Source organism: Thamnophis sirtalis, unplaced genomic scaffold (genome assembly GCF_051295495.1).
Source record: "Thamnophis sirtalis isolate CommonGarterSnake01/CBP01778 unplaced genomic scaffold, rThaSir2_p1.2 scaffold_4, whole genome shotgun sequence".
NCBI classification, from domain to species: Eukaryota; Metazoa; Chordata; class Lepidosauria; order Squamata; family Natricidae; genus Thamnophis; species Thamnophis sirtalis.
The window spans coordinates 57216013-57238809 of NW_028261384.1; the positions used below are offsets into that span (position 1 = coordinate 57216013).

The following is a 22797-nucleotide window of genomic DNA, read 5'->3' on the forward strand; positions in this document are numbered from 1 at the left end:
TGCAATTGAAGTTCTGCCAACAAAGCAAGCTGTGTGGATTCCAGGCCAGTGTGTTCGTCCTTATCATGGAAAAACAAATGAAAGATCTAAGGATGCAACGTCCTCCAATCTTGCCTTGGAATCACATTGAAGATCAACCTCAATTGAAAAAATCCTTTTTGCTCATGTATTGTTTTGTTTTGTTTTTTGCTCTTTCTCTCCAAGAACCAAGGTGGCGCAGTGGTTAAATGCAGCACTGCAGGCTACTGCTAGATCAGCAGGTCAGCGGTTCAAATCTCACCGGCTCAGGGTTGACTCAGCCTTCCATCCTTCCGAGGTGGGTAAAATGAGGACCCAGATTGTTGGGGGCAATATGCTGACTCTCTGTAAACCGCTTAGAGAGGCCTGAAAGGCCTATGAAGCGGTATATAAGTCTACTGCTATTGCTATTGCTATTGCTCTACAGTTTCTACTAACTCTGAGACAACTCCTGCTTTCTCTCCTAGTCCTAGTCTTTGAATTCGTCATGCTCAATATATGTTTTTGATTCATGGTCGTAATATAACTTTATATTATGAACTTCTATGGCTCTTGGTCAAGTTCTGCTTTCATTGTTTTGCAACTTCAACATATTTCTTCTTCTTGGTTATTTTCTACTCCACATGAATTAAATTTAGTTACATGGAATTATATTCGGATTAATCAGTTTACTAGAGGCTTATGTTTTTGTTGTTATGCTCATCATAATTGGCTTAATCAATGGTCTGATTATCCAAAAGCTAAACGTATTTTAGATAAAGTAGGGAATTATAGTTATTGTACTCAGAAATATTGGTTATGGGGCACTATTAAAACATCACGTCATAACACTACACCTGATATGTATCCTGAAAATTTTCCTATCTTTCAAACTGACTCTTCTAATATTGGAACAGGTGGATCAATCTGTGCTGGATGGCAATTGAAAGATCCTGCAATGTGGTTTTTCTTTGACAAATATGCAACTAGCGTACACCCTCAGAACTATCAATGTGCTGCCATTGGATATTTACCTATCCAAGTGGGTGTTTCTGGAAGTTTATCAACTCGAAAAAGAAGTGCACCCTTGAGATCAAAATGTTCTGATGAAGTTATTATTGATACTCAATTTTCTTCATTGCCTACTTTTGGAAGTGCATTAGTTGGAGCCATAACTGGAACTATTACTTTGGGATCTTACCCAGAAATAATAGCTCAAGAAAATAGGCATTCTATTTTAGGTCTCACATTTCGATTGGAGAAATCTATTAATGCTACTGCTGTAATTATTAGAGATTTGCAAAATGAAATTGAAGAACTCAATCAAGATTTAATTCGACAATGCTTTGCTATAGACTATTTGTTAGCTTGTCAAGGTGGATTTTGTACCTTAGTTGGTCAACGTGCTTGCACTATGCATTTTCATTCACTAAATAAAACTATTGAAGATGAATTAGCTAATTTACAAGCTTCTATAAAAAATAATGTACATGATGAATTTTCTCCTTATGCTTGGTTAACTAATTGCTTACCTGATATTTCTTGGTTAAAACAATTGTTTTTCTATGGTGTGAACATAATTGCATTACTTATACTTTGTTGTTGCTGTATGCAATGTATTCCTTCATTTTTTGCCATGTGTCATAAGTCTCCTGCACCTACTTTGAATGTGATTCAAATGCATGCTCTTGAAAAATGTCTTTTTTCGTCATTAAAAACAAAAAGCGAGGAAATGTAGTGTTTTTACAGTGAATCATCTGGATGGTCCTTAGAACTGAGGTTACACGTGTAAGTACAAACTGCAGCAATCTGCAGAAATTCTTTACTTGTCAGCTATTCTTTGCTTGCAGTGTGTTTCCCAGGCATGAACAAGGACATGGGGTAATACAAAGTAAAGCTGCAACATTTTACTCATTTGAATGATAACACTTGATTCATTCAGTGTGTGAGAACATGCACATTCTCACGAACACCAATGATGTAATGACTAACCAATTATTGTGCCTTGGAGACTTGTTAACCAGTAATGATATAACACGTAAAGTAGGTGAGAACTAAGAAGCTGCAAACACTATAAGAATGATGTTTCATGATTAATAAGTTTGCTGTTGATTCTGCTATCCATAAAATGCTTTGCTCAATAAACTTCTGTTAGTTCAGCTATCCGTGGGTGGATTACTTTCTTTCATCTTCAGCCTCAGGACCCTAAATACTACAATGAGTCATCCCCAGCCACAAGTAATGTATAGATTATTGTCTAATCTCGAATGGCATGGACCCATTCCTCTATTGACATGGGAGCGAGGATATGCTGCTGTGTTTGCTCCTACAGGTCCAGGTGTGGATTCCTGCTCAGTATGTGAAACCGTGGAAGGATGGTGTGGCACCAAGGACTGAAAAACCCGATCCTGGGCTTCTCACTCAGCCTGCAGAACCCTCAGCAGGATCGGGACCGAGCACTTTGTCAGAAACATCAAGTGACCTAGGGACAAATTAAGGCTGTCTCTGCACAGTCTACAAAATTGTTACAGGATAAAAGACATGCCACAAACACCAGAGAACTTTTTAGTAGCAGCATTTGCTTGTTTAAATGCTAATTCTATAACTATTATTATGTGTATTCTTTTTATGTGTATCTTTCCTCCTGGAATGGCCACAGTGACTTTGCAAGATGAAATTCCAAAGCAAGAACTTTGGGAATGGAATTCCTATATATGGGATGTGCAAAATATCTCTTGATTAGTAAGCAAGACAGATTGCTGGATCTGCATGCACGTTCCCCCACAAGCCAAAGGAGGACCTTTAATATATGCTATTTTTTTCAATGAAACTGGATGGAAACAACATCCTTGGATCCTTGGAACGCTACAAAAAAACATTGTTGATTGTTCTACTTTAGCTGTTGGTAGCAAGATTCAAGAAATAGCGGCATATTGTTGGGAATTCATCAACCATACTAGGAAGGCATCTGTTGATGTTGGAAAGTATCCCTATTGTAACACGACATTTGTTCTTAACACCACTATTGAGAGATCTCATACCTTTCTGAATGTCACTAAAATGGAACATCTTCATAACTTTACCTCTTGTATATGTACATAAGAAATGTCACAAATTACAGAGGTAGTTTTACAAAATCGTTATGTTTTAGATGTTATTTTAGCAGCCAAGGGTGGTATATGTGCTTTAATCCATTCACATTGTTGTATGTATATTACTGATTATAAAGCAAATATTTCAGCCACCATTGAACACATGGAAAACATGGTTGTGAATAATCCAATTGGTTTCAATATCTCACAATCCCCATGGGAGTGGTTATGGTCTTGGCTCCCAGATTTTGGATGGGTGCGACAAATAGTGCTCATTGTTATTTTAGTTATCATTGCTTTAATTTGCTGTTGGTGCTGTATGCAATGTTTGCCTAGTTTGTTGATGGTGTTTTGTCCAAGAATTCGGCCCTCCAGATCTGAAATTATGTATGCATGCAAATTATTAAAAAATAAAAATAAAAAGGAGGACATGTGGGGATGTTTGTCTTTCTTAATGGTTGGCAAACCACATTAAGAATGCAAATATCAACACAAATAATCCTTCTTTAATTAGTGTGAGACTGAGGAATGCAACTCAGCACAATAATCAATAACCTGATCCTTCCTTAACAAAGATGATACAACATCTGGCACGTAGGCACATTCCATCGCTCGCAACAACATCTGGTTGTCTATTAACCTTCTGATACATAGCTGGACTTTGTCTAGCTAATCCAATCAGGACAAGTGAACTTTGCTCAATTAGCTTCTGCCAGTTTCTGTCACGTAAACTGTTTTATGACAATAAATAGGAAGCTCTCACAGCTGTTGAGAGGGCATTCCCCATTAAGTTAATTCCTGCCTGCATGTCTTCTCTTCATCACCACAACAGTCCTTTTCTTTTTTATTGCCGAATTCAGTCTGTTTATGTTAATTGACATTAACTGTATTTCTTCTTCCATGATTTTATTTGTAAACAGGTTTTTCTGTTCTAGAAACTCTCTTGTTTCTTTTGCCTTTGCTCCTTCTGTTATTCCTCTCAATCTCTTGCACCTTCTTTTGGTTGTATATCTCTTTCTCCTTCTTGACATCTGTCCTCTGTTTCCTCTCTCATTCTCTCTTCCTCTTGTGGTCTCAAATACTAAAATTGCTCCACCTTCTCTATTGAATCTATTCTATGTCTTTGCTCCTGCCAGGTCACCAATATTCCCTCTGGTATCAGCCATCTAAAGTTTACTCACTTTTTGATTAGGCATTTTGTTTAAAACTGGTATTCCTTCCTTCATTCTCTAACTCTTCTTGGAATTTGTTTTAAAACTACTATTTCTCTCCCTTTATATTTCAGGGGGGTGATCTCTCATTCTCTGCAAAATCTTATTGCTTTCTTAGTGAATCTCACATGGACCTCTATAGGAAGTCTATTTCTTATCACATATCTGGTGGGCACTCTAAATATTTCATCAATCTCGGCCAAACAAAATTATTTTGGCACCTCCAAAGCCTCTGCCAAAAGTTCTGCCATTATCTCCGATAAATTTTCTCCTTTTTCTTCTTCCATATTCTGAAATTTTGAATAATAATCTATTATTGTTCTTTCTTTATTTTATTTATTACTAACAGTGTAAGTCTATAATCAAGCTCTCCCACTCTTTTCTGTTGATTCAACTTTCTCTTCTACTTTTTGTATACATTGTTAATTTTTCACCATCATTTGTTGAAAATTCTCTATTTTTTCTTCTACTTTCTCTATTTTTTCTTCTACTTTCCCTATTCTTTCCTTCATGTCCTCATGGAGGGCTTGTATTATGGTTTTTAATTCTGCTTCCATTACGCTAACATGCTCTTGCTGTAACATGACATCCAAGGGCCTCTGATCAGCAGGACTGGAAGCTGCAGGCGATGAGGCTGAAGATGGTACTGAGGTTGGTTTTTTTTTTCATTTTAAAATATTTTAGTAATTGTAATCCAGAAAAAATAAAGAGGTATAGCTCAATTGTAGTCCAAGAGAGTAGAAATATAACTTATAATCCGAAACGGAATCTTATCAATTTGTAAAATCCTTCCTTTGTCTGTTTTTTCCCCATTTAAGTTCCAAGAACTACACTATTTGAAAAAATATTTTTCAGTGTTCCACTCCCTTAGTTCTTCAGTCAAAACAACCTATCATTGTATTCACAGGTTCTCAAGGTTATTTGTCTGCTTCTATATTTTTCCTTCTATCTTATGTCTTCCAAATTTCACTTTTGCCTATAGCTCTGCTTCTCTCTTTTCTCCTTGTAAGGCTGATTAGAGGTTGTAAAAGCACACTCATTCCCAGCATGCAAAAGGCCACTATCAGCAGAGAAAGCTTGATCCCCATCAGCGCTATGACTGCCCAAACCCAGCGGGGATTGCGTCCCTCCTGCCATCTGCTGGCCCTGGGCAACCAGGGCTCCGATGCGGATCTTTTTTGCCTCCCTGGCCTAGGCATGATTTACCACCTCTTCTTGGCCTATCTAGCTGGCCTCTTTGCCTCCTTCAAGTTGGGCAGGCCTGGTGCTCCAGGCAGCAATAGCAGCAGCCTAATGGACCTGTGCAAGGTGCTGGAAACATCGGTGATGTGTGAGGGGAATGGGCCATTCTGACTGAGTGCTTCACCTCCTTCGGACTACGTGGGTCTACCGAGCGGCAGCAGAGTTGTCACCCAAAAGCTGCCAGTGGTAGAGACCCCCCCCCAATGATGTATCTGTTTCGGCAGGGAGAGCAGAGCCCCAGTCCAGAGCGCTTTCACAGTGCTGCCTGACCAATGCAGCTCCTTCAGACTGAGCCCCGAGGCTGCAGTCCCTTCCTTGGACTGAAGCCAGCTTTCTGCCTTGCAGTACCCCACTCCCGCCGCATCTCCGTCCCGAGCAGAGGGTTGCAAATTCCAGGAAGGCGTGGCTCATACGCCTTTTGGAAAAGGGGCTGGCGAGATGCACAACAGCCACCGCCTTCTCTCCCCCTCGCTCCTGCTTCCTGCTTGACTGCCCGTCCTTCTGCTCGGCTACCTGCTCCTGAAGGAGGACAGCCATTTCCACCACTGGAGAGGGAGGGGGGAAGGGCTGGCCAGCCAGCAGATCAGCGCTGCTGAACCCCTGTTTTGGGCCTGCCCCGTCTAATTCTGCCTGCCAGGTGTGCAGAGCACTTGCCTGAGCCTGTTGCACACATTTGACACTTGTGGAAGAAGCTCTGGGGCGGCCAGCGAGATTCCAAAAGCGGATTGAAACTGCCTCAAATGGAATAGAATTCAGAAAAGTTTCTCTCCCCCACCCCCCATTTGCTTTTCTAGCACACTTTTCCTTTTTGAGAGACAGATATGAGAGAGACAGACAGACAGGCAGGCAGGCAGACAGACAGACAGATAGATAGATAGACAGACAGACAGACAGACAGACAGAGATTGTAACTTCCTTGGGACTGGGAAGAATTGCTGCAAAACTAAGTTTTTTGAAGTGACTACTAGACTTGACTTAAAATGATCTAGTAAAAATAAAAGTAAAACAAAAGCAAGTAAAACATCTGCAGGAGAAAAAAAATTAAAGCTTAATATGTGTTTATTATTTAATGGACTTCTAAATTGGCAACATGGACTGCCAAATTTGCCAAGCCCACCTAGCCATGGCCAGCCAAATGACATGACCACCTAGCCACACCCACCCAAGCTGTCTGTCCCCCCAACAGTCTGAGGGATCATGAAGTTCAAAAAGTTTGAGGACCATGGTATAGAGAGCTTTGTCTTGATCAGTCAGGGAGATTGCAGGCTCCATGAGATTAGCAGAGTATGCTCTCTTAGTTCATTGCCCTTCCGAGGTGATTTAGGTCCACGTAGGACCACCCGGCAGCTAGGATTTTGATGGCCGCACAGAGCTTCCTTTGAGGAATGTTGTGTCACCACATCAGCCACTCCCCTCCCTTAACTTCCCTTTATTGCTCCAACATTTCCCCAAAAGTCCTACAGTTCACTGTAATGATTCAAGTCCAGGTGCAAAGCTCTAAACACGCACCTCCAATAGTTCCTGGCTGCTATTAGTCCAGAGGAGCATCACAATTCTGAGAGCAGTCACAGTTCAAACAATTTGGTTCCAAGAAATCCTCATCACAGGAAGAGTTCACTGGGACTACAGCACAACCCGGAGCAGAACTGTGTCATTGCGAACTTGCACATAGCTAGGCCAGGAGATTAGGAGGAGGTAATTGCTCTTCACCAGGGCTTCATTGCTTCTCTGCCCTGCTGCTTGTCCTCTTCTTTCCCCTTGCTTAGTTGTCCTGCACCATCTCTCTTTCACTGGTGACCCTTCTTGACAGTCATCGTAGGCAAATTCCACCAATGCCAAGACCTCTGTCCAATTATCTTGCTCTAGGGATCAACACCCTGGGCGGTATCTTGTCTTCCTTCAGGGTGAACTCAGGTTTATAGGACAGTGCATCCACCTCCTGGTTACGCCCCTGTGGGCATACGTCACCCTCAAGTCAAACCAAGGAAAGAATAATGACTATCACACCTGTCACTGATTCAGCATCATAGCCATACTTAGATGTTCAACTTGATGGCAGGCTCCCTCCAAGTGGTGTTGCCATATCTTGAAGGCATCCTTGACCACCAATAGCTCCTTGTCTCAGATTGTGAGTTTGAGAATAGTATAGGTATAGGTATAGGTGCTTTATTTGTATGCCGCCCTTTTCCCTGGGGGGACTCAGGGCGGCTCACAGTTCAGAGGGAAGGGAGGACAAACCAGATTAAACACATAAGACAATACATCGTTAAAAGCACAACATTCATACAATTCGGGTGGGGTTGAGGTCTTTAGCCCCAGGCCTGTCGGGACCGCCAGGATTTAAGGGCTATGCGGAAGGTCTGGAGGGTGGTGAGGGTACGAATCTCCACGGGGAGTTCATTCCATAGGGTCGGAGCTGCCACCAAGAAGGCTCTCCTCCGCGTGGTTGCCAGTCGACACTGACCGGCTGATGGAACTCGGAGGAGGCCTAATCTATGGGATCTAATTGGTCGAGTGGAGGTGATTGGCAGTAGGCGGTCTCTCAAGTACCCAGATCCAATACCATGAAGGGCTTTGTAGGTGACAAGTAGCACCTTGAAGCACACCTGGAGATCGACAGGTAGCCAGTGCAGCTCGCGGAGGATAGGTGTTGTGTGGGTGAAACGAGGTGCACCCACGATCACTCGCGCGGCCGCATTCTGGACTAGCTGAAGTCGCCGAATACTCTTCAAGGGCAGCCCCATGTAGAGCACATTGCAGTACTCCAGCCTAGAGGTCACAAGGGCACGAGTGACTGTTGTGAGAGCCTCCCGGTTCAAGTAGGGGCGCAACTGGTGCACAGGCGAACCTGGGCAAATGCCCCCCTGGTCACAGCTGACAAATGGGCGCAGAACCTTCAGGCCTGTCATCCCTTGGCAGGGGTGATTATATGGAGTATGGGTGATCTATAGTCAAAATAACATTCGGTTCTCAGAGAGTCAGGGACACTTTGCCCTGCAGCTGTGATGGTGTAACTGGAGGCATCTCCTGTTTTGTATAGTGCCTGATTGGACATGTGGGTGCTGGGCAGGGATTTGAACTTTTATTTGGATGGGGAAAACCTGGAAACTTGCAGATTTGGGTTTTCCCAGATGTACCAATATGACATCTCTAATAAAATGAAACTTTGAGGAAACTCAACCCTTGGAATCTTCCTTTGTTGGGGGTGTTACTTGGAACCCTGACATTAACCCGAATCCCTTTTAAAACTCTACAAACTCCTTGAAATCTGGGGTCCTGTCCAGAGTCCTGAGCCCCAACATCGACCCAAATCCAGGCATTGCAAAGACTCAGGGAAGATGGAGGAAGACAAGAAAACCATGGAGGGAGCCACCAGAGATGGTTCAGTTATTTATGTCAAGACCATCTACTCCCCTTCCCAAGCCATGGTGGAAGCTGAGAAGCCACAGAAAAAGAGCACTAGCTGAGTGCCCAGGACAAAGAACCAATGCTCGAGTAAAGCCTACAGCCAGACCTGACCCTGCAAGTCAAAGCTGTGGGAACCACCTCACTTCAGGAGATACTGTTGGAACCACAAATGGGTGCGGGACAGGTCCAGACCTTCAAGTCGAGAATGCCAAAGCAGATGTGTTGCAAGTACTCCGGAGAATGGGGATTCTCACTACCATCGCGCAGCCAGTCGCTAGCCAGTCTCCCAGAGCAGTTGGCCAACTCCGTGAGAGCTGCCCTACTAAACCTCTTGGGCCAGGAAGTTACAGTGCAGCTGAGCTGAGCTTCAGCCTCCTCCTATTCAGTGCAAACGAGACCAGTGCGGCCACCGTCACTACATGAATGCAGATGGCCCAACAACTGAACCTGTTGAACAACGCAACCAGGGGAGGCCCGGACTACAACAAGGCTTCTGGGGTCTCACTACCCCACTGCAGCAACCGATCTATGGACTGCTGCCAGTGGGCCAGATCCCTCCTGGATGGGCATTCTATCCCGGCCAGTGATGGGTTCAGTATCAGGGGACACTGGCCCAGGTCCACAGCCAATGCCTTTCCAACAACTTGGGCCTTTCCAGCCACCAGTCATTGCTCCATGACAGGCACCGGTCCAGCCGCAGCTTCAACCCCAGTCCATGATCCCTCAACAGGTCCCAGCCCTGCAACAGGTGCCTGTGATCCCACAACAGGTTTCAGCCCAGCAGCATGGGCCAGCCCAGCAACCTGCACAAGATCAGCAGCAGGCCCAGCCAGCTGTTCCCCCTCCATGGTTCTGGACAATGTTTGATAGGACTCCGGGGAGGCTAGTCTATTTTCTCAACCAAATCTGGGCTCACATTGACCAGTATGGAAATCAATACCCATCCAATCGGAAATTGATCTCAGCCATCGCTGATGGCATGAATGAAGGAGAAGCAGCGGAATAGATAGCTGAGCTTCACTATGAAGAAGCCCCTAAGCTAGAAGACACCGACGATTTTGTCCAATGATGTGGATTCAATTTGAGAACATGGCTCATCAAGTGGAAGCTGAGTCTCAGATTAAGGTGCTGAAGAAAGCTGGCTGACGCTTGAATGAATTAATTTGGGAATTTCGGAGACTGGCTGGAAAACTGAGAGACTGGCCAAAACTCCTGCTAGTACATACCTTTAAGGAGGCCCTCGACCCAAACCTCATACAGATTTGCAGCATCAGGGGAGCACTGGAACATATACAGGCTTGTTACAACACAGCTGGCACCTTGGACCTGGAACTCTACCCCCCATAGGAAGCCAGCCATGGACAAGCCAGCAAGAAGACCTCTGGGGCACCAGGCCCAAGTAAAAAAAGCAAGCGTCACCTTCCACACCATTCTGGGACTTTCAAATTGTACCGGTGTGGCCAACATGGACACCAGACTCTGGAATGCTTGGCCCTGGCCCCAGTTCCCCAAGCCCAACTTCCACCCACAGCCAGGACAAGGCAAACCCTGTGGAAGGTGCTTGATAAAGGATGATTGCCAAGCAGGCTGTGGAGGTTCCGCTCCTTCCCAATGAAGTCGAGGGAACTCCAGCCAGTGAAACCCCTCAAAACCATGCGGGGGAAAGCAGCGGTGATGATGACCCAATGGTAAGAGCAGCCATCTGCCCCTTTACTATCAAAACCAAGATAGTAGTGCCAGAAACAGGGGTCCAGGCAGAAGTAGAGGCCATCATAGACACGGGCTGCACCCGATACCTAATCACCCTCCCCATAGTTAAACAACTAGGCATATGGACAAGGTCCCTAGCGTGCCATATCCACTTCAAGCAGGTTGATTGAACACTAATCGGCGGTATCCATGCCATATTAGTCACCGAGCTCATAAGACTGGAGATGGGTCACCACCAAGAACTCCTTTGATTTGTTAGAGCCCAAAAATGACTGAATCAGTTATATTAGGGCTCGCATGGCTGGACAAGTGGAGACTAACTGTCACCTGGGAGGATGGCTATAGGAAGATAAATATTGATGTTGGGCAGTGCCCCCCATACAACCAGACCATTACCAAGAGGGCCTGATTGCTAGCAGTTCCCGTGGCACCAGAGCTGCAGCACCTGCCACTGATGGACTACTCAGTAGCCAGCTAATGCCAAAAGAATACCAAGACCTATTGGGAGTTTTCAGTGAAGAAGACTTCAACTTCCTCTGCCCTCACTGCACAACCGATTGCGCAATAGTTTGTGCCAGGGGCTAAACAACCCAAGCCTAAAATATACTCCCTAACTCTTAAAAAAATGAAGGAATTGAGAAAATACATCAACACCAACTTAGTGTGGGGCTTCATCCAGCCTGCGAAGTACAAAGTAGCAGCCCAGGTATGCTTCAAAGAAAAAAAAGATGGGGGGGAATGAGGCTTTGCATTGATTTTTGTGGAATTAATACTGTATGCATGGAGAATATCTACCCCTTCCCCTCATGAAGGACATGTTAAACTACTTATCCAAAGGCAAGGTGTTCATCAAATTAAACTTAAGAGTAGCCTACTACCGCATAGGAATTAGAGAGGGAGATGAATGGAAAACTGCCTTCAACTGCCCTCTTGGTAGCTTCCAATTCAAAGTCATGCCATTCAGCCTGCTGTGCCCTGCAGTATTCATACAGCTAATAAATGAAGTGCTGCATGACATTCTCATACTCAGTAAAACCCTAGATGAACATGTAAAGCTAGTATAGTAGGTACTGAAAAAACTCACCACCAAGCTTTACATGAAGCTGTCAAAGTGTGAATTCCACAAAACTTCCCTAGGTTACCTAGGCTACTGGATATCAAGTAGAGGGGTGGAAATGGACCCAGGAAAAGTAAAAGCAGTGCTCGACTGGAGCCACCACGTACTCGCAGACAACTGCAAAGCTTTCTGGGATTTGCCAACTTTTACAGACAATTTATCCTGGCATTTGGAAAGGTTGCCCTGCCCCTAAAAGAATTGTTGAAGATGGGGTCTCCTCCAATGACGCAAAAGCCAAACCAGCCACTTGCTTGGACAATGGACTGTCAAAAAGCACTTGAAAATTTAAAAGGCTCTTTGCCTAGGAGCCGATCCTTCAGCACCTGGATTCAGAACAACAGTTCATCCGAGCAGATGCCAGTGATGTAGTCATGGCAGCAGTGCTTCCGCAAAAAGATCCAAATGGACAACTCCTGCCTTGTGCCTACATTACAAAAAACTCACAGACACCAAGAGGAAGTGGGCAATTTGGGAGAAAGAATCCTATGCAGTCTGGTGGGCCTGCCACTCATGGAGACATTTCCTAGAATGGGGGGGGGGTGCCTTTCAAGGTCTGGACTGATCACAAAAACCTCAAAGCTCTAAAAAGAAAAAATAGTCTCCCAAACAAGATCACTGGGTGCAGTACTTCAGGAGATTCAAATTCGAACTGAAATACATCCCGGCAGGAAAAAAACTGTTAGCAGATGCCTTGTCAAGAAAATCGCAGTTTGGCTCATGCTGGGACAAAGTAGTCCATACCATCATTCCTTCCCTCCAACCAGCAGCACAAGTCACCACCAGAAGCCAAACCAGGCAGCCATCTGACCCCAACCAGGACAAACTGACAGCTGCATTAAAAACTGTGCTACTGGACTTCCGGGGTGAAGTCAGGCCAGTGCAGAGCAGAAAAACAGGGGTCTGTTCTTTCTGCCCGATTTCCCATGCCAGGAGGTTTGCAAAGGCAGAGCTGAGTCTCGGAGGGTCCAGCGACAGAGAGGGGAAGCTCGGAGGATAACAGGGAGAAGTGCCATCCCCTGTTATAGTAGGAGAAACCTCTCAAATCTGGCGTGGGAGAGACTGGCCTTTATGGCCAGATCTGGAGGCGTGACAGCCCTTTAAATGGAGAAGAAAGAGAGAAAAGGGAAACAGATGAAAATTTAGGTGGATTTTGAGGAGTTGTAATGAAGTACTGTGACTCTCAGGAAGTGTAAATCTATAGCCTAGTGAGTGGGTGAATCTCCAAGGTGGGGAAAAAGTGGCACTTTAGCAGTGGGAGCGGAACCTTGAGAAAACAGAGTTAACATTCAGAGAAGGAATGGAGGAAATGTACTGATGGCTTGAACTCACTGGAGAATTACTACAGGCAGAAAGAACACAAGCTGAGATTGTGATTACACTGGGACTAAACATTGTGGATTGCAGAAAAGGAATGGCAGTTGGACTTACCTGAACTGCATGTTTCGTAGAGATGCGTGGGAGGAGTAACACGTGGGTATTACCCAAGCCTTCTTGCCTTTTGGAGACTGAGGTATTAATCTTTTGGAGCCACACCTCCGTACCTCCTCCGACTCTCCCAGATTACCGATGGATCGTAGCAGAAACTGAAAGGAAGGACAAACAAAAAACAGCCAACACATATCCTTCCTAATAGCTAATGCTGAACCTGGACTCGCTCAGCCCCCCCCCAAGGCGCGGGGGCGCCCAGACGGGAGGGAAGTGACTCCTCCCACGCATCTCTATGAAACATGCAGTTGAGGTAAGTCCAACTGCCAGTTTCCGAAGAGAAGGCGTGGGAGGAGTAACACGTGGGACATACCAAAGCTAGATGTCCTGGGAGGGATTCGCTGGGCCTGAGCCCCCCGGGGAGTCCAGAACCCCCTGCAGAATCCTCCTGCCAAAGGCAGCCTCCGCAGAGGCGTAGGCGTCCAGTCTGTAGTGTTTAATGAAGGGAGAAGGAGAAGCCCAGGCGGCCGCCCGGCAGATCTCCTCTATGGGGGCCTGGGTGGACCAGGCTGCAGAGGTGGCTACACTTCTAGTGGAATGAGCCGTGATGTCCTCAGGGACCAGAAGACCTTGGGCCCTGTAGGCCTGTGAGATGGCCGCCCTAATCCATCTACTGATGGTGGCCGGAGAGACCTTGGCTCCCCGTGAGGAAGGCTGATAAGACACGAACAGAGCCTCCGAGCGTCTAAAGGGGGCCGTGCGTTTCAGATATATGCGCAAGGCTCTCCTGACATCCAGCTTGTGCCAGGATTTCTCCCTGTCACCTGAGGGGTGAGGACAGAAGTCTGGGAGAATAATCTCGAGAGCCCTGTGAAAGGGGGAATTAACCTTGGGTATGAAAGCGGGGTCGAGTCTGAGGATGACCCGGTTATCTAAGAAGGTGCAGAGATCCACCCTACTGGAAAGGGCGTTGATTTTGGAAACTCTCCTGGCCGAGGTGATGGCGACCAGGAAGACAACCTTGAGGGTTAGGAGCTGAAAAGAGACCTCTCTCAGGAGCTCAAACGGGGCTTCGGTGAGGGCCTGAAGGATGGTAGGAAGGTCCCAGGTGGGGAATCGATGGACCACTGAGGGTTTCAGATTCGCCACCCCCTTGAGAAAGCGCTTTAGGACCAGATGTTGGGACAAGGGAGGGGCATTCACCCCCCAGGACTGTGAATAGGCGGAGACTTGTCTCCTGAGCGTACTAGTGGCTAGACCCTTTTCGTGCCCCTCCTGGAGGAAGTCCAGGACCTGTGGAACTGAGGCTGCAGCTGGACGGAGACCCTTGGCTCGGCACCAGTCCGCGAAGGCCACCCAAGAGGCATTGTAGATGCGAGTGGTGGACTGTCTCCTGGATGCTTCCACAGTTCTGATGACCCTTTCAGAATATTGAGCCTCCCTTAATTGCTCCCACTCAATCGCCAGACGGTCAGATGAAGCCACTCCAGGTTTGGATGCTCCAGAGACCCCTGGCGCAGGGCCAGCACCCCCGCTGTGATCCTCCAGTGGGGAGCTGTGGACAGATCCACGAGGTCTGCCAACCAGGGACGACGAGGCCAGAAGGGAGCCACCATTATCATCTCCGCTCTCTCCGCCACCACCCTCCTCAGGACCCCGGGAATGAGGGGAAGGGGGGGAAAGGCATAAAGAAGACTTGGTGGCCATCTGCAACGAAGGGCGTCTGTGTCCATGGCTCCCCTGGTCAGAAACCTCGAAACGAACACTGGCAGCTGGGCATTCTGCGGGGTCGCGAAGAGGTCCACCGTCGGATGGCCAAACCTCTCGCAGATCTGACGGAAGATCGAGGGATGGAGCTGCCACTCTCCGTTGTCCACCGTCTCCCTGCTGAGCCAGTCTGCTTGATGGTTGTCCGTTCCGGAGATGTGTTCGGCTTTTATGGACTGAAGGTGCCTCTCTGCCCAGTTCCCCAACCACAGGGCCTCGTCGCGAAGGGCCCTGGAGTGGGTGCTGCCCTGTCGGTTCACGTAAGCCTTGGCCGCTACGTTGTCGGTCAGAACCAGGATGTGTTGACCGGCTACCGAGTCCTTGAAGTGTCAAAGGGCCAGATGGATGGCTCTGAGCTCCAGCCGTGGAAGGGGAGGGAGACCTGGCTTCCCTGGCAGCTGATGTGCTGGGGCGTTCTTGCTGGATCCTAGGGGGATCCTGTGGGGCCCTGCTCATGGATCCTTGAGGTTGCTGACCTAAGCTAGAAGCCATTACCTGGGCCAGAGCTCTGGCTAGCATGTCCTGGAAACTGTTGGTTAAGACAGGTAGGGCAGGCTGTAGTTCTGGAGGCTGGGGATATTCCCTGGGCTCCGGAGAAAGGGGAGCCAGGCGAGGCCTGGTTGGGCTGGTGGTTCTGCGCCCAAAGGGATCCGCTCTGGAGTCCGCTGGGGAAGCAGGCGAAAGGGGGGGCTATAAAGAGCTATGTCTTCTAAAGAGAGAAGGAGAGGCTGGAGATGCTGCCCGGGCCTCCACCCGCACTGGGGCCCTACGAGGGGAACGAGACCTGGAAGGGGAAGGGCTGATGGTCGCCCTGAATTCCCTGGCCAAGGCCCTGGTGTTTCTGGCCTCCTTCCTGGGGGCTGCCTGTTTGGGGGCCCTAGCCTTATCCCTCCTCAGTGGGGATCTCCCCCTGGGTGCTGGGGAAAAACCTCTGGAAGTTCTCTCACCGGGATCCTCACCCCTGGGGCCTTGGGCCTGGTGCCCTTGCTCCTGGTCGCCTCCGCCATTACTCACGGTTAGATGCACGCCACCTCCTCCTCCTATAGCCGGCTGCAAAGTTGGATTCTGCTCTCAGGGGCTGGATCCGTTCTTTAAGCCTTTGTGCTGATCCTCTGACTCAGTTGCTGGCAGACCCAGCTCTGGATCACCCCCTGGATCACCGGCGGGGTAGAGCCTAGAAGAAGCCTCTTCTGGCTTGCTGAAGCCTTCTGAGCACTTTCGGCCTCCGTAGGGAAGCTCCGATCATGTGCTCGACCACGTGCTCTTTTCAAAATGGCGACCGCCGACCTGCGGACCGATCCTCTTGCTGCTGGAGATCGTAGGGGGAAGCTCCTGGAAGTCCCCGAGCCTCGCAGGTCCTCTTCTGCCTCCCACAGGCCTGGGCTTCGCCTGGATCGATCGTGCCAGGCAGAGGCTTCTTTCCCCTCTCTTACGCGACCAGCCAGTCGCACGGGGCACGCACACACACGCTGGTTTGCAACGAGGCTTTTCCAGCAGCGCGGAGCACAGCGGAGGAGAGATGAGGAGAAAGGCAAGATCCTTATCGGAAACCTTTGTAGCTAGAGATCGCTGATCCAATCTTGAGGAAAAAAATTCTAAGTTTTCGAAGAGAAGGGAGAGAAGGAAAAACACTCCTTTTCAGGCTGAGACTGAGGTAATCTGGGGAGTCGGAGGAGGTACGGAGGTGTGGCTCCAAAAGATTAATACCTCAGTCTCCAATAGGCAAGAAGGCTTGGGTAATACCCACGTGTTACTCCTCCCACGCCTTCTCTTCGGAAACAGAATAAGCTATAAGAAGCTTCTGCCTGGGAAGGAAATTTGATCTGGCAGGGGAAGCCGAGAGAACTGTGATAGTGACTGGGCTAAATAGATAGAAGACAACCTCCTGGACTTTAAGGGAGGAGAAGCTGATGCAACAGTAAGAACAATGAAAAATCTGTGCAATCTATGTAACCTGATATAATTATATAAAATCCTGTATAGATATTATTTACTGTATAGCTGTTCATTTAAAACTAGAATTGGAACTTTATATAGAATACCTTAAAGATCTTCATATTTTATACTCTCTGACATATATATTCTTATATATACAGTATATTCTCATAGATACTGATAGATAATATCCAGTAGACATATGCATATGTAAAAGCAAACTTATATAGACTTATATAGTATGTTTATATATATTTGTATAGTATATTTATATATATTTATATAGTATATTTATATATCCTAGATATTTTATATAATGTAATCAATTTAATGATCAAGTTAAAAAAACACTACATATATTTATTTATATTTATATTCTTATAAGTAGACTTAAGGTATTAAACCTGTGATATAAGTATTATATTATAAGTACTACTCATAGTAAATGCAATAGCTATAATTTTTATATTTCTTATAATTAAATAAAAATAGATTAGGATTAGTATAACTGTTTATGTTAGTAGTCAGAGCTGTTAGACTATCATTAGTTTATTATTAGATCATTAATTGTATTGATCAATTGTATAAATAGGGTATTGATTGTATTATAATTTAGGGTGTTCCATATTGTGGAAACCAATAATAGTTAGTGAAGTAGGTAGAAGAATTGTGAGGAAATGAGGTAGAGACAAAAAAGATAGATAGATAGATAGATAGATAGATAAAGAGGAAAAGTGGGAATATATGGTATTGTGGAAAAACTTTTTAAAAAACATTAAAATGACGAGTATAACCACCACAGTCACCAAAATAGGGTGGGGGACAACCGCGACGATAACATCCCCATCAAGACTACATTCAGTGGAAAGCATGCTAAGAGGTGAGAAATCAGGCTCCACTATAAATCTACAGAACGTGCAATCAATCCTAACATCAATTCAGGAGACAATAATGAAGATGCAGGAGGTAATGACAAAAAGTCTTGAAGAACTTAAGAGTGATATGGGGGAGGTGAAAGGAGAGATACGCAAACTAGATGATAAAATTGGTACCATGCAGGAAAAGATAATACAAAATGAGCAAAAAATAAAAATAGTGGAAACTAGAATGCAACAAACGGAAAAGAAAATCAGATAAAACAGAAAGTAAAACGATGGTGGTAAATAAAGAAATAGAAGAGGCCATTATAAATTTAGAGATGGAGAAATCAATGTTTTATCTTAAATTCCAAAATATAGTGGAAACTAAGGAGGAGGATCTTCCTAAGTTAATGGCTGAACTCCTGACTGAACTTCTGCAAAAAAGCAAGCAGGAAGTGAAAAATGACTTGGACAATATGTATAGACTCCACACAAACTATGGACGCAGACATAAACTTCCAAAAGAGATACATGTAAAATTTACAAGGGCACTGGGAAAAAGTATGGGGTGAAAATTATAAATTGACAATGTAACAAAGGCAACAGTAAAAATATTGGGTTTCTGTCTGGATGGTCTCTTGTGACGAGCCGATGGACAGAGAATGGAAGCAGTGAACTTCCTCCCATATTTGGGCATACCAGGGGTTGTGACTTTAAATATATATACATATACATATACATATACATACATACATACATACATACATACATACATACATATAATATACATACATACACATACACACACACACACACACACACACATATAAATAAAATGAGGAAGTAAACAAAAAAGAATATGTATAAAATAATAGAATGGAAAATGGAAACCCCAAAATCAGAAAAAAGACATACCGATAACAGAAAGCTGTAAAAGTATAATTGTAATTTTAATATTTGGAAAATGTCAAATAAAAAAATACTTTAAAAAATAAAAATAAAAAACATGCTACCAGCAGACCCCTGGCTCACTGACAATAAAGATGTCTTGACCATGAGGGATGAACTAGCATGGAAAGGATCCAAACTGTATGTCTTTGCAAGTTTGAGACTGGAAGTGTTACAGTGCAGCCATGACTCAAAGGTAGCCAAACATTTTTCTGAAAACCCTTCACCTCACTATGAGACAATTCTGGTAGCCAAAGATGAAGGCAGATGTAAGTGATTACGTAAAGAGCTGTGCCACTTGTGCTGCCATGAAAATAAGACCAGGCAAGCCCCCTGGATTCCCTCAGCAAATGGCAAGCCCCAGCAGGCCTTGGGAAGAAATCGCAATGGATTTCATAGTTGAACTTGCAGAAAGTGGGGGAAACAGAATAATCTGGACAGTAATTGATTTGTTTTCCAAGCAAGCCCACTTTACCGCTTGCTCCGAACTACCTTCGACAAAGAAGCTAGCTAAATTGTTTATCAAACATATCTACCGTAAGGAATAAAGAAAATTTTAGACTCTAGGTTATATAGGGGTTGTTTACAATACTTAGTTCATTGGAAAGGTACCCTTTGTCTGAAGCTTCCTGGGTCAAAAGGTGGGATGTAAAGGCTGATAGATTAGTTAAGTAATTTCATAATAAGTATCCAAATAAGCCAAAGAGTCCCCCGGAGGAGGAGGTGGTTAGGTGTATGATTTTAACTCCGTGTTACTCTCATTAAAGGATACATTTTTCTGCTGAGGGGGGGGGGGGGCAGCTTGTCAGACCTGGAAACCATATTTTACATTGGGCCTTCAGGCCTGCCACGATTAATACTGGGGGGAAATGGGAGGGGGGATTATATGAAGTATGGGTTATATATAGTCAAAATAGCATTCCTTTTTCAGAGAATCAAGGACACCTTGCCCTGCAGCTTCAATGGTATGACTGGGAGGCATCTCCTGTTTTGGATGGTGCCTGATCATGTGATGGACATGTGGGTGCTGGGCAGGGACTTGAACTTTCATTTGGGTGGGGAAAACCTGCAGATTCAGGTTTTCACAGATGTACCAATATGAGATCTCTAATAAAATGGAACTTTGAGGAAACTCAAGCCTTGGTGTCTTCTTTCATTGGGGATGTGACTTGGAACCCTGACAAATGGGCTTGGATGCAAAGGCGGCCTTGATGGCTTTGAAGGCCCCTTGCTCCTCTGCACCTTACAAAACCTATCCCCTTTTGAGTAAAGTGGACAAGAGGGCCGTCGGAGTGGCAAAATGTGGAATGAAAGTCCATTAGTAGTTTGTGAACCCCTTCACGTACCACAGGGGCTTCCATTACTGCAGTACCTCCACTTTCTCCCAGTCCATCTCCACCTGCTGTGGCGAGATGAGGTGGCTCAAGAAGTCAATGGTGCTCTGTGCAAACTGGCACTTCTCCTGCTTAGCAAAGGTAGTTTACTCGCAAGCACTCCCACGAAGTGGTCCAACATATCTCGGAAGACATTGTGCATGAAATGTTCATAGCGCATCCAGAAGGCCATTTTCCATTCATCCCTGACTGGAACTCGGACAAGGTTGTAGGCTCCCTGCAAGTCCACTTTGGTAAAGAATTTGGCCTGATGGAACTACTCAATAAGTTGAGGATTGAGCGGGAATGGTTACCATTTGTTTCTGTGATTGCATTTAGCTTGCAGTAGTCACAGCATAGACTGAGCTCCCCTGATTTCTTCTTAACGAAGAGCACCAGCATGGCTAATGGGGAGATAGAAGACTGGATGAACCCCTTCCAGAGATTCTTATCAATGAACTCCCACAAAACTGCCAACTCCAGTTCCAAGAACAAATAAATCCGGTTAACCGGAAGCTTGGCATCAGGCACAAGCTCAACCAGGCAGTCATGGGTCAGTGCAGAGGCAACTGATCTGCCTCCTTCTCCCTAAACACATTCCGCTGGTAAGTCAAAGTCTGGCCCCTCTGCCATAACCTTGTGTAAGTATGCAAATGATGAGCAGCACACTTCAGGCTGGTGAACCACACCACTCTGGATGACCAAATGACCTGCAGATCATTGGCCTGCAACCACTCCAATCCAAGCACACATGGGAAGTGTGGTGCCACAGCCACTCCTCCATATGCTCCCCAATATGCATGTGAAGGGGTCTCATCGATGCAACCACTGGTCCCAACTGCAGCGGCTGACAGTCAATTACTTCCACCAATACTGGCAGTAGTTACCTGCTTCTGTGGGATGGTCCAATGCATGGCAAAGACTGAATCCATAAAGTTAGCCCTGTCCCCTGAGTTTACCATGGCCTGAACCTCCACATCTTTCCGATCCGGCAACAACACAATCACCATGAGATTGAGGTACTGCAAAGGGGGTGGCTGTGGAGATTGGGGGTGGTCCACATCCAGACTGGGCCAAGCCTGTTTCCTGCTGCCAATATATAACCCTGGTTGTTGCATTGGTTCCCGAGGCTGAAGATGAATGAAAAGAAATCAATCCACGGATAGCTGAACAAACAGCAGCTTATTGAGCATCCAGAATCAACAGCAACTTTTTAGAGCATCAGACAAGAATTTTATAGCTTTGCAGATTCTTAGTTCTCACTTACTTTACGTGTTATATCATTATTGGTTAACAAGTCTCCAAGGCACAGTAATTGGTTAGTAATTACATCATTGGTATTCGTGAGAATGTGCATGTTCTCACACACTGAAAGAATCAAGTGTTATACATTCAAATGAGTAAATGTTACAGGTTATACATTGTATCATCACGTGTCCTCGTTCATGCCTGGGAACACACTGCAAGCAAAGAATTGCTGACAAGCAAAGAATTGCTGCAGTTTGTACTTACACGTGTAACCACAGTTCTAAGAACTATCCAGATGATTTACTGTAATAACCCTACATTTCCTCGCTTTTTGTCTTTAATGACGAAAAAAGAGATTTTTCAAGAGCACGCATTTGAATCACATTCAAAGTAGGTGCAGGAGACTTACAAAACATGGCAAAAATGAAGAAACACATTGCATAGAGCAACAAAAAAGTATATTAATGCAATTATACTCACACCATAGAAAAACAATTGTTTTAACCAAGAAATATCAGGTAACCATTAATGAAGCAAAAGGAGAAAATTCATCATGTACATTATTTTTTATAGAAACTTGTAATTCATCTTCAATAGTTTTATTAAGTGAATGAAAATGCACAGCACAAGCACGTTGACCTACCAAGGTACAAAATCCACCTTGACGAGCTAACCAATAGTCTATAGCAAAGCGTTGCTGAATTAAATCTTGATTAAGTTCTTCAATTTCATTTCATTTCATTTATTGACTTGAATTGAATTGAATTGAATTTGAATTTCATTTCATTTATTGAATTTATAGGCCGCCCAATTCTGGAGGACTCCGGGTGGCTTACAGAAATGAGAAATAATGAGAAGGGGTTAAAACAATAAAACACAACAAGATTAAGAAGAAACAGGACATGTACCCAGTCTAAGCGGGGCTGGACCTCAATCAAGAGGTCAACAGCCTCAGGCCTACCGGAAAAGCCAGGTTTTGATAGCTTTACGGAAGGACATGAAAGTGGGTAGGGTCCGGATCTCTGGGGGTAGCTCATTCCATAGGGCCAGAGCGGCAACAGAGAAGGCCCTACTCCGAGGCGTCACCAGCCGGCATTGTCCAGCTGAAGGCACCTGGAGAAGGCCCATCCTGTGCGATCTTATTGGTCTTATTGGTCTTAGGGAGGTAATTTCATTCTGCAAATCTCTAATAATTGCAGCAGTAGCATTAATAGATTTCTCCAATCTACATGTGAGACCTAGAATAGAATGTCTATTTTCTTGAGCTATTATTTCTGGGTACGATCCCAAAGTAATAGTTCCAGTTATAGCTCCAACTAATTCACGTCCAAAAGTAGGCAATGAAGAAAATTGAGTATCAATAATGACTTCATCAGAACACGTTGGACCCAAGGCTGCACATCTTTTTCGAGTTGATAAACTTCCGGAAACACCTACTTGTACAGGTAAAGACAAATATCCAAT

At 45.2% G+C, this 22797-nt stretch overlaps 1 protein-coding gene across 1 annotated transcript; it reads left to right on the plus strand.

The window, feature by feature from the left end:
• Positions 1-437: 437 nt before the first annotated feature.
• On the plus strand, positions 438-1869 carry LOC148045857 (uncharacterized). Its single transcript, XM_087712973.1, has one exon. The coding sequence runs from the start codon at positions 554-556 to the stop codon at positions 1733-1735; it is 1182 nt and encodes a 393-aa protein (XP_087569099.1). The 5' UTR covers positions 438-553; the 3' UTR covers positions 1736-1869.
• The last annotated feature ends 20928 nt before the right edge of the window (positions 1870-22797 follow it).